General features: G+C 46.1%; 2 protein-coding genes across 10 annotated transcripts; one reads left to right on the top strand and one right to left on the bottom strand.

Annotated features, from left to right (window-relative positions):
• Positions 1-71: 71 nt before the first annotated feature.
• Positions 72-8,358, top strand: LOC118297934 (S-arrestin). 9 transcript variants are annotated; one of them, XM_035621941.2, is made up of 18 exons: positions 72-371; positions 1,483-1,581; positions 1,686-1,808; positions 2,393-2,453; positions 2,625-2,669; positions 2,906-3,105; positions 3,305-3,364; positions 3,822-3,889; positions 4,108-4,243; positions 4,330-4,414; positions 4,556-4,628; positions 4,792-4,929; positions 5,021-5,098; positions 5,262-5,276; positions 5,496-5,548; positions 7,179-7,312; positions 7,686-7,695; positions 8,036-8,358. In XM_035621941.2, the coding sequence occupies exons 3-18, from the start codon at positions 1,761-1,763 to the stop codon at positions 8,080-8,082; spliced, it is 1,251 nt and encodes a 416-aa protein (XP_035477834.1). In that variant the 5' UTR covers positions 72-371; positions 1,483-1,581; positions 1,686-1,760; the 3' UTR covers positions 8,083-8,358. The 9 variants fall into 9 exon arrangements, with proteins under 9 accessions (XP_035477834.1, XP_035477836.1, XP_035477837.1 ...); XM_035621943.2 differs by lacking the exon at positions 5,262-5,276; XM_035621944.2 differs by lacking the exon at positions 7,179-7,312.
• A 91-nt stretch (positions 8,359-8,449) lies between these two features.
• LOC118297768 (inner ear-specific collagen) lies at positions 8,450-11,943 on the bottom strand. The gene is made up of 5 exons (XM_035621927.2): positions 11,920-11,943; positions 10,790-11,114; positions 10,390-10,470; positions 10,216-10,296; positions 8,450-10,142 (listed from the first exon to the last, which is right to left on the bottom strand). The coding sequence occupies exons 2-5, from the start codon at positions 11,109-11,111 to the stop codon at positions 9,205-9,207; spliced, it is 1,422 nt and encodes a 473-aa protein (XP_035477820.2). The 5' UTR covers positions 11,112-11,114; positions 11,920-11,943; the 3' UTR covers positions 8,450-9,204.
• Positions 11,944-13,417: the final 1,474 nt, after the last annotated feature.

Here is a 13,417-nt window from a genome sequence, read left to right as displayed (position 1 = left end):
GTGTGTGTGTGTGTGTGTGTGTGTGTGTGTGTGTGTGTGTGTGTGTGTGTGTGTGTGTGTGTGTGTGTGTGTGTGTGTGTGTGTGTGTGTGTGTGTGTGTGTGTGTGTGTGTGTGTGTGTGTGTGTGTGTGTGTGTGTGTGTGTGTGTGTGCTCGCTCGCTCGCTCGCTCGCAGGTCGCCAGCTAATCACAGGCCGATGTAAAATAAAATGTGTGAAGTCTCTTTACTCGTTCACATTTATGAACCTCATCAAAAAAAAAAACATGTCGTTACCTGGTACGGATCACCCCTGACACCCCGGAGAGCGGGTCAACCCTGACCTTCCACTAGCCCATCCACGACTGGAATGGGGAGCGACTCTGAAGCTTCAGGTCAGTGACCAGGCTGCAGTCCAATATTCAGTTTTTCTTAGAAAGGTTTAATGAGTGAAGTGTTTCCTCAGCACCTGATAATGTTCAGATTCTCTAAGTGCTTTGGAAGGGAGCTTCAATGCTTCCTTTCCTATCTCCTTTATCATAGGGTACATTGGAGCTTCCTATGTGAGAGTAAGGACATATAGACCCCCATGTCGTTGGGACTGATATTTAAAGTGATGTCATGAACAAATGTAAATCTGAAATAGAAGAGTATGAATATGACCCCGATGTAAGTTTCTGTACATATGAATCATAAAACATGGAAACATGCTGATGGAGCTGCTGAGGTTTTTGTAGATCACCTTCAGAAATGTGGTTTCACCACGACGTCACATGACGATGTAGTTTAGTGTCAGTGGAGTTGGATTCTCTGAGCAGCTGTCAGCTCTTCCTAAGTCTTATCGGTTGTCCTTTACACCTTTTCTTGACCTCATGACGTTTTACACTGAGATCAAGGAATAGTAGATAGGAAGGACAATTCGACCTCACCCCTGGTCACTTCAGGATTTAGGAAACTTCCTAAGTAAAATTTGACAATTCGACGCTCCTCTGACTCAGATTCTCTTTTCCTAAATCCTATGAATCCTCCTTGACAATGACATATTGATGACACACTGTGGTCCCACCTGGAGGGAAGTTTGTGATCGCGATGATTTGGCTTCATGTCGTCGTATTTATCTACCGTCTGGTCTGACCAATCAGAGACAAGACATGTCATGTCGTAGCTCCACCCCTCAGGTGTGAGCTGCTGATGTCAGCAGACAGACTGCTGAGTGTTCTGATCGGCTCAGAGTCTTACAACTTACTCTGACCCTGAACACATCATGTCTGTTTAAACATGGAACCAAGTTCTTACCACACAACTTGTTCATAGACCATATTCACACACACACACACACCCACTAAACATGTCACAGGAAGATGGCCGTCGGCGGAAATGTTTAAGATGTAAAGTGTGTGTGTGTGTGTGTGTGAGTGTGTGTGTATGTGTCAGTCAATTTGCCAGTAATAAGCAGTGTGCTGACCAGGCAGTGTGTGTGTGTGTGTGTGTATGTTATAAATGCAGCTCAGTGTGTGTGTGTGTGTGTGTGTGTGTATGTTATAAATGCAGCTCAGTGTGTGTGAGCAGCTGATCCTGCTGAAGTCGTCGTCGCTGCAGCTTCAGGTCAGTTTGTGTTTCTGTCTCTTCACTGACGGAAAAATGTTTTCAATCTAAAGTTTGAGTAGATTTAAATATCAAACGGTTGACGGCTTCATGTTACATCACAGGTGATCGCAGGTCCTGAGACAAGGAGACACAATAAGACACGATAATAATAAGACACCAGGTAAGAAGGAGACACCATGAGTCCGAAACAAGTCGTCTTCAAAAAAGCTTCCCGCGACAAGTCGGTGAGTGAACACACACACACAGATACACACATACGTAGATACACACACACAGTAACACACTGATACACACAGTATCACACATAGATACACATACGTAGATACACACACACAGATACACACATACGTAGATACACACAAACAGTAACACACTGATACACACAGTAACACACACTAATACACACACAGTATCACACACAGATACACACACAGTATCACACACAGATACACACAGATACACATACGTAGATACACACACAGATACACACATACGTAGATACACACATACGTAGATACACACACACAGATACACACATACGTAGATACACACACACACAGATACACACACACATACATAGATACACACACAGTAACACACTGATACACACAGTAACACACACTAATACACACACAGATACACACAGTAACACGCTCACACACCCACAGTGTAACATATTGATCAGTGATCAGATGTATCATGACTCCGTATATGGTTCATGAAAGCCTCAGATCATAACATGAATAAAGTTCACGAATTGTTGGTTCAGGTCCAAGACCTCTGACCTCTGACCCCTCTCTCCCCTCAGGTCGCGGTCTACTTGGCCAAGAGAGACTTTGTGGATCACTGTGACATTGTGGATCCAGTGGGTGAGTTCTGACAGAAACAAGCTAGGTTAACAGGTTCTGTCGTCAGTCTTTGTGCTAAGCTAGGCTAACAGGTTCTGTCATCAGCCTTTGTGCTAAGCTAGGCTAACATGATGCTTTATGTGATGTCATCAAATGGACATCACATGATCTGTGGTTCTGTTCTTCTCTCAGACGGAGTGATCTTCATTGACCCGGTTCTGCTCCAAGGAAAGAAAGGTCCGTGGGTTTGACCTTTGACCTCTACTCTCTGTTAGAAAACACATTGCAGCTTCATCGAAGCTCTGCTTCCTGAAGTCACTGAACTAAAGCGTTTCATCAGTCGTCAGTGACGACGACCACTGACCTCTCTGGTCCTTCGTTGCGGTTTAACCTTGTCTTCTTCTTGTGTGGCAACCGGAGATTGGTGGTTGATGGACAGAAAGTCACTCGTGCTGTTCTGTGTGTGTCTGTAGTGTACGTGATGCTGTCGTGCACGTTCTGGTACGGCCGTCAGGACGAGGACGTGATGGGCGTGGCCTTCAGGCGGGACTTGTTCCTCGTGACCCGGCAGGTTTACCCCGAGCTGCAGGACAAAGACAAACTCACTCACACAAAGACCCAGCAGAAGCTGCTGCGGAAGCTGGGAGACAACGGCTTCCCCTTCTTCTTCGAGGTGAGGAACCGGTTCCGGTACCGGACCCGTGGATCTCATCTGAGCTCCTTCAGACTTTAGCCTCCTGAAAATGACCCCTGACCTCCAAGGGGTGTTGATGTATAGTCCGATGACACACGAAGGCTTCAACTCCAAGAGTCGATTCTCTTCTTTTGTAGTTTGTAGAAGTCGTCAGACAGAAACTTTGTTTTTGTTTCAGTTTCCAGACAATCTGCCGTGTTCCGTCGCTCTGCAGCCCGGACCCTCCGACGTGGGGAAGGTAACACGCTTCTAGTCTGATGTGCTCAGGATTATTATATATATATATATATATATATATATACATATCTCATGGTTACAGTTAAAGCCCCAGTGTGTAATTTTTGTACTGTTCTGGCGACATCTGGTGGTAAAGTTGCAAACCGCAACTAACTGAGCAACCGACAGGGGACACTTGATGGTGGTTCACCGCTGATCCCATTTTCAGTTTCCCGCAGCGCTGGAAATTCAATGCGAATGCGCGTAGTCTAGGTCCAGGTCACAAGGTCACCAGGTCACCAGATCACCCCTAACCCTAACCCGTTTTTAAAACTCCAGTTTGTATATGAACCTTTGTCTTTGTTTTGTTCTATAGATGTTATTTGTTGATGTGAACCACGTTGAAACCTCCTGTTCACTGTAGAACCATATTTAAATAGATGTTGATTGATTCTCTCATTTCTCTTTGTTTGTGACAGAAATGTGCTGTGGAGTTTGAGGTGAAAGCGTTTTGTGGTCAAAGCCAAAACGAGAAGATCGACAAAGAGTGAGTCCAGGGTCGGGGTCGTGGTCAGGGTCAGGATCAGGATCAGGATCAGGATCAGGATCAGGGTCAGGTCGGGATCAGGATCGGGGCCAGGGCCAGGGTCAGGATCAGGATCAGGGTCAGGTTGGGATCAGGATCGGGGTCAGTGTCAGATCAGGGCCAGGGTCAGGGTCAGGATCAGGATCAGGGTCAGTTGATCAATGCTCTCCTCTCCTCAGGAGCTCAGTTCGTCTCAGTATTCGTAAGATCCAGTTCAGTCCAGAGATCAGTGAACTGGTTCCATCAGCAGAGACGACCTTCGAGTTCCTGATGTCTGAGGAACCTCTGACCGTCAAACTGAGTCTTCCTAAAGAGGTGAGGTTCCACATCATGTTCCACATCTAGTTCTACATGTCTGTGCTTGTCTGTCCGAACCTGTCTGTACCTGTCTCTGTCTACAGACGTTTTACCACAGTGAGCCGGTCACAGTGAACGTTGACGTCACCAACTCATCCAGCAGGAACATCAAAGACATCAGTGTGTCAGGTGACGTCTGTGTCTGATGATGTCACATGTCAGGTGACGTCTGTGTCTGATGAGGTCACATGTCTGATGAGGTCACATGTCAGGTGATGTCCCATGTCTGATGATGTCGCATGTCAGGTGACTTCCTGTTTGTCTCTTCAGTGGAGCAGGTGACGAACGTCGTCCTTTACTCCAACGATAAATACGTGAAGTCTGTGGCCAAAGAGGAGACGAAGTGAGTCTGAGCCCATTGACATGTTGACATGAAGCTCTGTGACGTGACGCTAATGTCTGAAGTGTGTGTGTGTGTGTGTGTGTGTGTGTGTGTGTGTGTGTGTGTGTGTGTGTGTGTGTGTGTGTGTGTGTGTGTGTGTGTGTGTGTGTGTGCGCGTGCGCAGGGACTCTGTCCCATGTGGGACGTCTCTGAAGAAGCAATACACACTGTTTCCTGTTCTGACTCACAACAAAGACCGCAGAGGACTGGCTCTGGACGGACGACTCAAACATGAGGACACAAACCTGGCTTCATCCAGCATGTGAGACACACACACATACATACACAAACACACATGATGATGATGACATGAGTCTGACAGAGATGTCTCCGCCACCTTGCCCCTCCCTCAGTGTGAAGCAGGAAGTGATGAAGGAGGTCCAGGGGATCCTGGTGTCCTATAAGGTGGTTCTGAGGATGATGGCCTGTGGGTGAGTGTGACCTGTTTATCAGTCACATTGAGGTCATGACCTCAGTGTGACCTCACTGTGACCCCACAGTCAACTGGTTCAGCATCAGACAAACTTCATGTATAATATTTTTTAATCTTCAACATCCCAAATCTGTGTTTTCTGTTTCTGCTCATAACAACAGGACATTGGCATCTAGGTCTGTACCCGTCTGTACCCGTCTGTACCCGTCTGTACCTGTCTGTACCTGTCTGTACCTGTCTGTTCCCATCTGTACCTGTCTGTAATCGTCTGTACCTGTCTGTACCTGTCTGTAATCATCTGAACCCATCTGTACCTGTCTGTACCTGTGAGTCAGTACTTGTGAGTCAGTACCTGTGTGTTACAGTGAGTCTGTTGTGTGTCTGTTGTGTTACAGTGAGGTGTCTCTGGAGGTTCCGTTCAGACTCATGAATCCTAAACCTGAACCAGGTACGTTTGAATTTTCCTTTCAATTGAAACATCCAATCAGAAGCTGTTGTGTTCAAGGACAGTCTGACATCAGAGAACTCAAAGACTCTTCACGTGAATTATATTCCAGTAAACACCAAAGTTTTACACTTTGTATTAATATGTTTAAATGTTTTAGTTTGGGTTTTGATGAGCAGCTCTGCTCTGAGTCTATCAAAAGAAACAACAAAATTTGAACCTGTTTGTAGAAATTTTATTTAAATCTGTTCCATAATAAGAAGAAACAGAATCAGAGAGAAGCTGCTAAACGAACAAGCCACAACAAGAGAAGAGACGGAGACGATGCTCGGCCTCAACCTATATATTTTAAATATATACACATGCATATTATATACACACATATGTATATATATGTGTATATATATATGTATGTACATGATCTGAATTCTCAGTTGTCAGACTCCGCCCCCTGCTTGAGAAACAAAGCACAATTTAGTTTTCAGCCAAGCGCAATGCATGATGGTCCACATCGCTTGGTCAGTGACCATCGGTTGTTCACTACTTTACAGATGCATTGTGGGAAACAGTGTGAGTTCACTATATCATGGATAAGGGTCCATCTGCAGCCGCAGCCACACGGCAGAACACGCCCACGGCACGACACGCCCATTTCACTGTACGTCACGGCACGACACGCCCATTACTCGTACGTCATGGCACGACACGCCCATTACTCGTACGTCACGGCACGACACGCCCATTACTCGTACGGCACGACACGCCCATTACTCGTACGGCACGACACGCCCATTACTCGTACGTCACGGCACGACACGCCCATTACTCGTACGTCACGGCACGACACGCCCATTACTCGAAGACTTCACTATGGTGGTTTCGGAAGACAATGCATCATAACCGATTTTTTTTTTAAAAGAAAAAGAAAAGGTGAATGTGGCTTAGGATGACAACATAATTTGAAAAATAGATTTAAATATAGGTATTTATCAACTAATAACCAGGAATAATTTGATTTGATTTTTAATTAATTAGACAGTTGGTTTATATGTTGGAAAAGGGATGAGGAGAACAAATTATTTTGTGTCACCCCTTCTCCCTACTACTAATGAACAGCTTCATTATATTTCAATGAATGAAACCTGTAGCTCTATTAATATTAATAATATATATTTATCTTAATTTATGCTAAACTTGTACAATTTAAATAATGTAACCAAGCGTTTATTGTTGCGCCTTTAATGAATCATTTATACAAAATAATAACACAGAGACGTTGTATGAACCAGAGTGAACCAAGACAACAACTTTATTTATCACCATCAAACACACTACAGAGCATCCGCTCCCTTCTTCTGTTCTGCCCTTCACAATAAAAGCCCAACTTAAAATCACTCAGCATTTTGCTATGAGGCAACTCAAAAACAGATTCCAAATTAAATGTTGTGCGACATAAATAAAATAGCGACCAGGCTGTGGGGGCGCAGGTCCTTTAAGGAGATGAAGAACAGGCTCGTTCAGACTGTGTGGCTGCAGCCTGGAGCCTCTCGTCTCGTGCCTCTTCAAAATGAAAAGTTTTGTCTGGTATGCTTCTTCTTCGTACTAATCATACTAATGAATAAAATACTTTCAGAGACGGGAGACGGGAGGCTCCACAGCTGCAGCCACACCCGATTCGAGTTGGCTGAAATTTTGCTAAAGCAGTGCAGTGTCAGTGATGGTCGGTCCCCGCTGCTCCTCCTCCAGCTCCGGGTGATGGAGTGTGATGTGAGGGTCCAGCTCCGTCTCCCCCGGGAGGATGTCACATCCTAAATGCGCCCAAACACTCAACTTCCACGACAAAGTGGCTGGTTGAATGTCTTGCTGTTTCCATTTGGCATTTTATAGAGTCAAACTAAGAGCGAGCGTTAGCAGTGAGTGACTAGCCAGTAGCTCGCTGCAGCGGTGCCGTGACGTACGAGTTATGGGCATGTCGTGCCATGTGGCTGCGGCTGCAGATAGACCTACTTGATATAATGTTCAGACAGAACTACAAAATGGCTCCTCACTATGAAGCGAGGTCGTGACCTCCAGTAAGGTTTTTTTGTTTCATTTAATCTTTTTTCTCTTTCATCACTTCCTGTTTGAATCGTGTCATCAGCCAGAGACAGGTGAGACTCTGATCAGATTAAATCCAACAATCAGATTACAATGACCTCAGATATCATCAAATCATATTACATCATATTACATGAGTTCAGATCATCTGTCTCACTCTCTGTCTCACCCTATGTCTCACTCTCTGTCTCACCCTCTGTCTCACTCTCTGTCTCACCCTCTGTTTCACTCTGTCGCATCCTCTGTCTCATCCTCTGTCTCACCCTCTGTCTCACCATCTGTCTCACCATCTGTCTCACCCTCTGTTTCACCCTCTGTCTCACCATCTGTCTCACTCTGTCACACCCTCTGTCTCACTCTGTTTCACTCTCTGTCTCACTCTCTGTCCCACAGTGAGCCAGAGGACATGGTATTTGAGGAGTTTAAACGAGTCTACCTGAGGGGAGTGGTCTACGGAGATGACGACGAGTCTCCCACCGAGGCCTGAAGACACAGAAACAGACAGGATGTGTCCTCTCGCGCTGTGGGAGACAAGCTGCTGTTTGAGACAAGAACGTAGAAGCTTCTAGTTTATTCACTGTCGTCTTCAGGTGAATCTGTTGATCAGCCTGTGGTGGGTAGAGTCTGACCTCTGACCTCCAAGCTTTATTTAGTTTATGCTGATGATAATGAACTTCCTGTCTGAGTCTGAAATAAAACAAACTGTCATCATGTGATTCATGTTTCATGTGTTGTAAAGGACACGCACACGCACACGCACACACACACACACACACACACACCTGATTTATTGGAGAGAACAAATAATCAATAATCTGCTGGTTTTATTTTCTACATTGAAGCTTAAAAACACAAACAAACCCTTACTCTGTGGTAAATATTCACATGACCCGATGTGGTTCAGGTGTGGTCTGATTGACTCATCGGGGACTCAGACAGAGACCTGAAGAGGCTCCGCCCACTGGAGACAGGTGATGAATCAGTGTGGATCATCAGCAACTCACTGCCTGTTAACATCCTGCTCATGATGTTTCTCAGCAGTTTACAGATGAACCAGATTCAGGACGTTGTTACAACAGAGGGATTGAACAGCAACAAAAAGTAAACAAACAAAAATGCAGCAACTGTCTCAAATAAAGTAACAGATTCAAACAGTAGAAAGACAAACGATTGAGTCACATGGTTCAGGGTCAGAACCACCAGGTCTCAAACTTCGCCTCACTTTGTGTCTTGGTTTAATGAGAGACTACATGATTGACAGGTCACTGTGATTGATTGACAGTGTCTCAGGTCGTCACTGTCAGATGGTTTCTGTTTTACATTCTACAATCAAACGAGGAAGACCAATTGTCTCTGATGTGGACGTTCAGGACGGGACCGGTGCTCGGACCTTCAGAACACATGCGTCCTCTGATGCAGGGATGGATTCTGTTGGTTGGTTTTATAAATGATCTTCTGAGTTTGTCTGGATTGGTCTGAGCTGATCTACTTGTGCATCTGTTGTTTGATTGGTTGTGTTTGTAATGGTGACCTGCCACAGGAGACGGAAGGTCGTTTATTGATTAGTTGGATCCTCCCACAGCAGGTGAAGCAGTGTTGCTGTTAGATATGTCGCCCCAGGTGTATTCACCCTCAGGTGGGGTGACTGGGGCCATGGGGCCCCTGAGTAGGGCCACGTCACATGTGTCTGGGTGGAGCAGGAAGCCAGAGAAGGTGCTTTTGGTCTCAGCACCAGCATACATGCCGTTAGTGACCACATCCTTCACCTGAAGCCACACCATGTCCCCCCGGGCCAGGTGGAGGATGATGGAATGTGAGGTGGTCCCTAACATTTTGGGGTCAGTTGTTTTAACAACTGGTATGAAATTAAGAAAGAGGCCGACCTTGAGGACACGCTCATGGACGGTGAGGTGGTAGCTGAGGACGTAAGTGCCGTTTATGGGGGCGATGTAGATTCCGGTCGTCGGGTCGTAATTCCCCTGGACATTGTAGAGAATTTGGGAGAAGACCACGGGGGTGTTGGGTGGGGGGTAGCTGGATGTCAGCCCTGCAGAAAAGGCCGATTGGATACTTGTCATGCAGGGACCAGGAGGACCCATCATCCCAATGGACCCTGGGTCTCCCTGATCCCCCTGTGGTCCCATTTGCCCTTCAGGCCCTATCTGTCCTTGCCCCCCTTTGTCTCCCTTGTCCCCCCTCTGCCCTGGACTCCCGTCTTCTCCGTCTGTACAGTTGCACTCCCCCTGGGGCCCCAGTTCTCCCTTCTCACCCACAAGTCCAGGGGCACCAGGGGGACCCAGATCACCCACATCAGCTTTAGTGCCTTTGGGCCCCAGCAGCCCCGGAGTACCAGGCAGACCTCTAGGTCCTGCGGGGCCAGGTAGACCTGCGGTTCCCGGGGGCCCAAGGCTGGACTCACAGGTCTCTGGACAGACTCCATCATCTCCTTTAGGACCCTGATCCCCGGGGAGACCCTCCAGACCTTGATCACCTTTGTCACCTGCAACAACGAAGAACCAATCTGAACTAGACCCGAAGCTCAGGAGCCAGTAACACAACGGCACTCCGCTCACCTTTGAAGCCTCGGTCTCCTTCGGGTCCCACTAGTCCCTGGGGTCCTTGTTGTCCCTTCTCCCCCTCGTCTCCTTTCTGCCCTGAGCAGCAGCAACATCAGAACGAGTTGAAGTTATGTTTACAGTAGAAACAGTAGAAGTAGAAATAGAACAAGGAAGCATAGAGCCATTTACCTTTGACCCCTGGTCTGCCCACAAAACCTGGGGGACCTCTGAACCCTATCAACCCCCGACTTCCAGGACTACCTGGACGACCTGAGGGGAGAGACATGTGCGTTAGATACTGTAATAACCCTATATATATATATATATATAATCTATATAAACATACTGTAGCTGCAGAGGGTTTGTATCGTTTTCCTGATAATGATTTGTATCATGTCACAAAGAGCAGAGTTAGAACCATCACACTTCAGATCAGTCCTGCATCACAACAAAGAACACGTTACTTTGACTTTCACAACACGACTGGAACCAAAATAAATCAGTGCTGAAAGAGCACTGAGCACATGTGAATCCCCCCTGGATTCACATGAATTAAATCTGCAGACGTTGTGTATTGTTTGGTGTTTACCTGGCAGCCCCCGGTCTCCTTTGTCCCCTTTAGGCCCCTGGGTGCTCTGGCAGTGTGTGCAGAGACAGAACCAGGGGATCTGGTCTGGGGGGACGGGGTCTGGGTTCTGTTGCAGCATCTGGCAGAAGGTCTCCAGGTCCCGGGTCGGCGGCTCCGTCATGTTGTCTCCAATTGAGTGAAAGCTGCGTCCGGGGTCATTCACAGGTGGGGTGGGTGGTGATGGAGGAGCAGTGAGGGGGGGCTGCCAGGTGGGCTCCGGCATCGCCATGACGATGGGGAGGGACATCACCATCAACAGGATATGAAAAGTAAAGGTCAGCATGGTCTGCAGAGAAGGGGGGGGTTAGTCATAGTGCTCCTCAAGGACCCAAGTGATGCTGAGTGGGCTGCAGTGCCCCTTCTGGCAGTGGGCGTAAAGTTCTTTGTTGTATTACTACGTTTTATTTAATTTAGTTTTTTAGAGAAATATTTTTCAACATGTTTTGTGATGAACTAATCTGATGACATTGAACTTGTGATGAAGAATCATTTCTTGTGTCCATGTTCAGGTTTTCTGTTTTTGACCAAATATTTTTAATACGACACCTTGCTGCAACATTTAGATGTCAAAGTTTCTTACTTTCATTATCATTGTTTCACGTTTTTTTATGTTACATTTTTTAATTTCAGATTGTACCTTAGTTTTGAATATATGAATAATATCGAGAACTTTGAAAACATGACTTGATTTTAGACAAATTCAGAAACATAGTAGTTAAAGAGACAGTGCAAACACAAGCTTTATATGTTTCAGCATACAGAGTAAAACAGAGTAAACTAATGTTAATATGTAAAGAATTAAAAATGTTATTCATTTTAATTAAAGTATCAAATTTAATAAACATTAATTTTATTATTAATACTGTTATTGCTGCTAATTTGTAAATGAGACATTCTGATGACCTGTGATAATAAATATAGAAGATTAATAAATATGTGAAAACATTCTCGCCATTTCTAGATTTATTTATTTATTTCCTCTGGCTCAGCTTTTACATTTTATACGTTATTATATTTCATATTTGTAACTGAATCATTTTTAAAGTTTTAAAAATGTAAAGTTTCTTGTAAAGTTCTGAGGCGTCACTCACCAAACGTTGTCCTATGATCTGATGCATCTGCGTTTCTGATCTCATCTCCGACTCACCGCTGCTAATAAAACACCTGGACTCCGCCCCCCCACCCACCCACCCACATACACACACACACACACAGGTGTGTGTCTTTGTTCAGTAAAAAGTAGGCCTGTTTTTGTACTTTTGTCTTTTATTCATAATGTGACCTCATTACAATAATACACACACGCACACGCACAGGTGTCACATGTCAACACATAGACACACAAACACACACTTCGTGTTACTTCTCAGTGACAGTCCTCTCGTGTAAGTTGACCTGGTTCTCATCAGCCACTGATCCGTATGTCGTCTCCTCGTCACCGGATCCTGACGAACGATGTAAAGTTCCACGTCGTCATGGAGGATTCATGTAGGTGGTCACATTTTATTAAATTGTATGAAATCACAACAATAACACACCCAATGATCAGCTCTGAGACTGTGGAGAGAAAATCTCTCACAGAACCAGAACCATGAGAGATAGAGAACAGATTGAGATGCAATGATATTGTTAATAGTGATACTAATAATGACGGATTTGAATCCGCCAGTTGTGATGAACCACACACAAATAACCAGGTCCAGTTCCAGAACCAGACCAGAAGTTATGATCAGCGATGATGTGTCCGGTGATCAGGATTTAATATCAGAGGGAAAAGATGGAGGCTGGTTCGGCTGCTGGAAACCCTGAGTGACTCCAGGGACCCTGAGTGACTCCAGGACCCTGAGTGACCCCAGGACCCTGAGTGACTCCAGGGACCCTGAGTGACCCCAGGACCCTGAGTGACTCCAGGGACCCTGAGTGACCCCAGGACCCTGAGTGACTCCAGGGACCCTGAGTGACTCCAGGGACCCTGAGTGACCCCAGGACCCTGAGTGACCCCAGGACCCTGAGTGACTCCAGGGACCCTGAGTGACCCCAGGACCCTGAGTGACTCCAGGGACCCCGAGTGACTCCAGGACCCCGAGTGACCCCAGGACCCTGAGTGACTCCAGGGACCCTGAGTGACTCCAGGACCCTGAGTGACCCCAGGACCCTGAGTGACCCCAGGACCCTGAGTGACTCCAGGGACCCTGAGTGACTCCAGGACCCTGAGTGACTCCAGGGACCCTGAGTGACTCCAGGACCCCGAGGGACCCCAGGAACTGCAGACTCCTCAGCTTCACATTCAGCATCCGGGAATATCCTATAAATAAAATCTCAGAGCTCAGTTACATAATTTGATTTTATGTAACCAGATCCAGAGGCAGACCAGTTGAACTTTCCCTGGTGGTTAAACTGGATCGAGTAACAGAAACCAGTCTACACCCTGTTTATATACAGTCTATGGTCTACACCCTCTGCTGACCTGTTTCTGAAAACACACACACACACACACACACACACACACATATATATATATATATCTTTCCATAGAGGAAACTGTTGTTTTATTCCTATTAACCTGTATTGTTGTCATTTCACACTTTC

This window comes from Scophthalmus maximus, chromosome 11 (assembly GCF_022379125.1).
Source record: "Scophthalmus maximus strain ysfricsl-2021 chromosome 11, ASM2237912v1, whole genome shotgun sequence".
NCBI classification, from domain to species: domain Eukaryota; kingdom Metazoa; phylum Chordata; class Actinopteri; order Pleuronectiformes; family Scophthalmidae; genus Scophthalmus; species Scophthalmus maximus.
This window is presented reverse-complemented; position numbering and strand designations above follow the sequence as displayed.

Excerpts from the sequence above, each read along its gene's own strand:
- LOC118297934 (XM_035621941.2), top strand. The coding sequence starts at position 1,761 with ATGAGTCCGAAACAAGTCGTCTTCAAAAAAGCTTCCCGCGACAAGTCG. Across the intron at positions 2,454-2,624 it reads TGACATTGTGGATCCAGTGG|ACGGAGTGATCTTCATTGAC; the intron begins GTGAGTTCTGAC and ends TTCTTCTCTCAG. Across the intron at positions 4,930-5,020 it reads AACCTGGCTTCATCCAGCAT|TGTGAAGCAGGAAGTGATGA; the intron begins GTGAGACACACA and ends CCCCTCCCTCAG.
- LOC118297768 (XM_035621927.2), bottom strand. The coding sequence starts at position 11,111 with ATGCTGACCTTTACTTTTCATATCCTGTTGATGGTGATGTCCCTCCCC. Across the intron at positions 10,297-10,389 it reads GGGCAGACCAGGGGTCAAAG|GGCAGAAAGGAGACGAGGGG; the intron begins GTAAATGGCTCT and ends GCTGCTGCTCAG. Across the intron at positions 10,143-10,215 it reads AGGAGACCGAGGCTTCAAAG|GTGACAAAGGTGATCAAGGT; the intron begins GTGAGCGGAGTG and ends TCGTTGTTGCAG.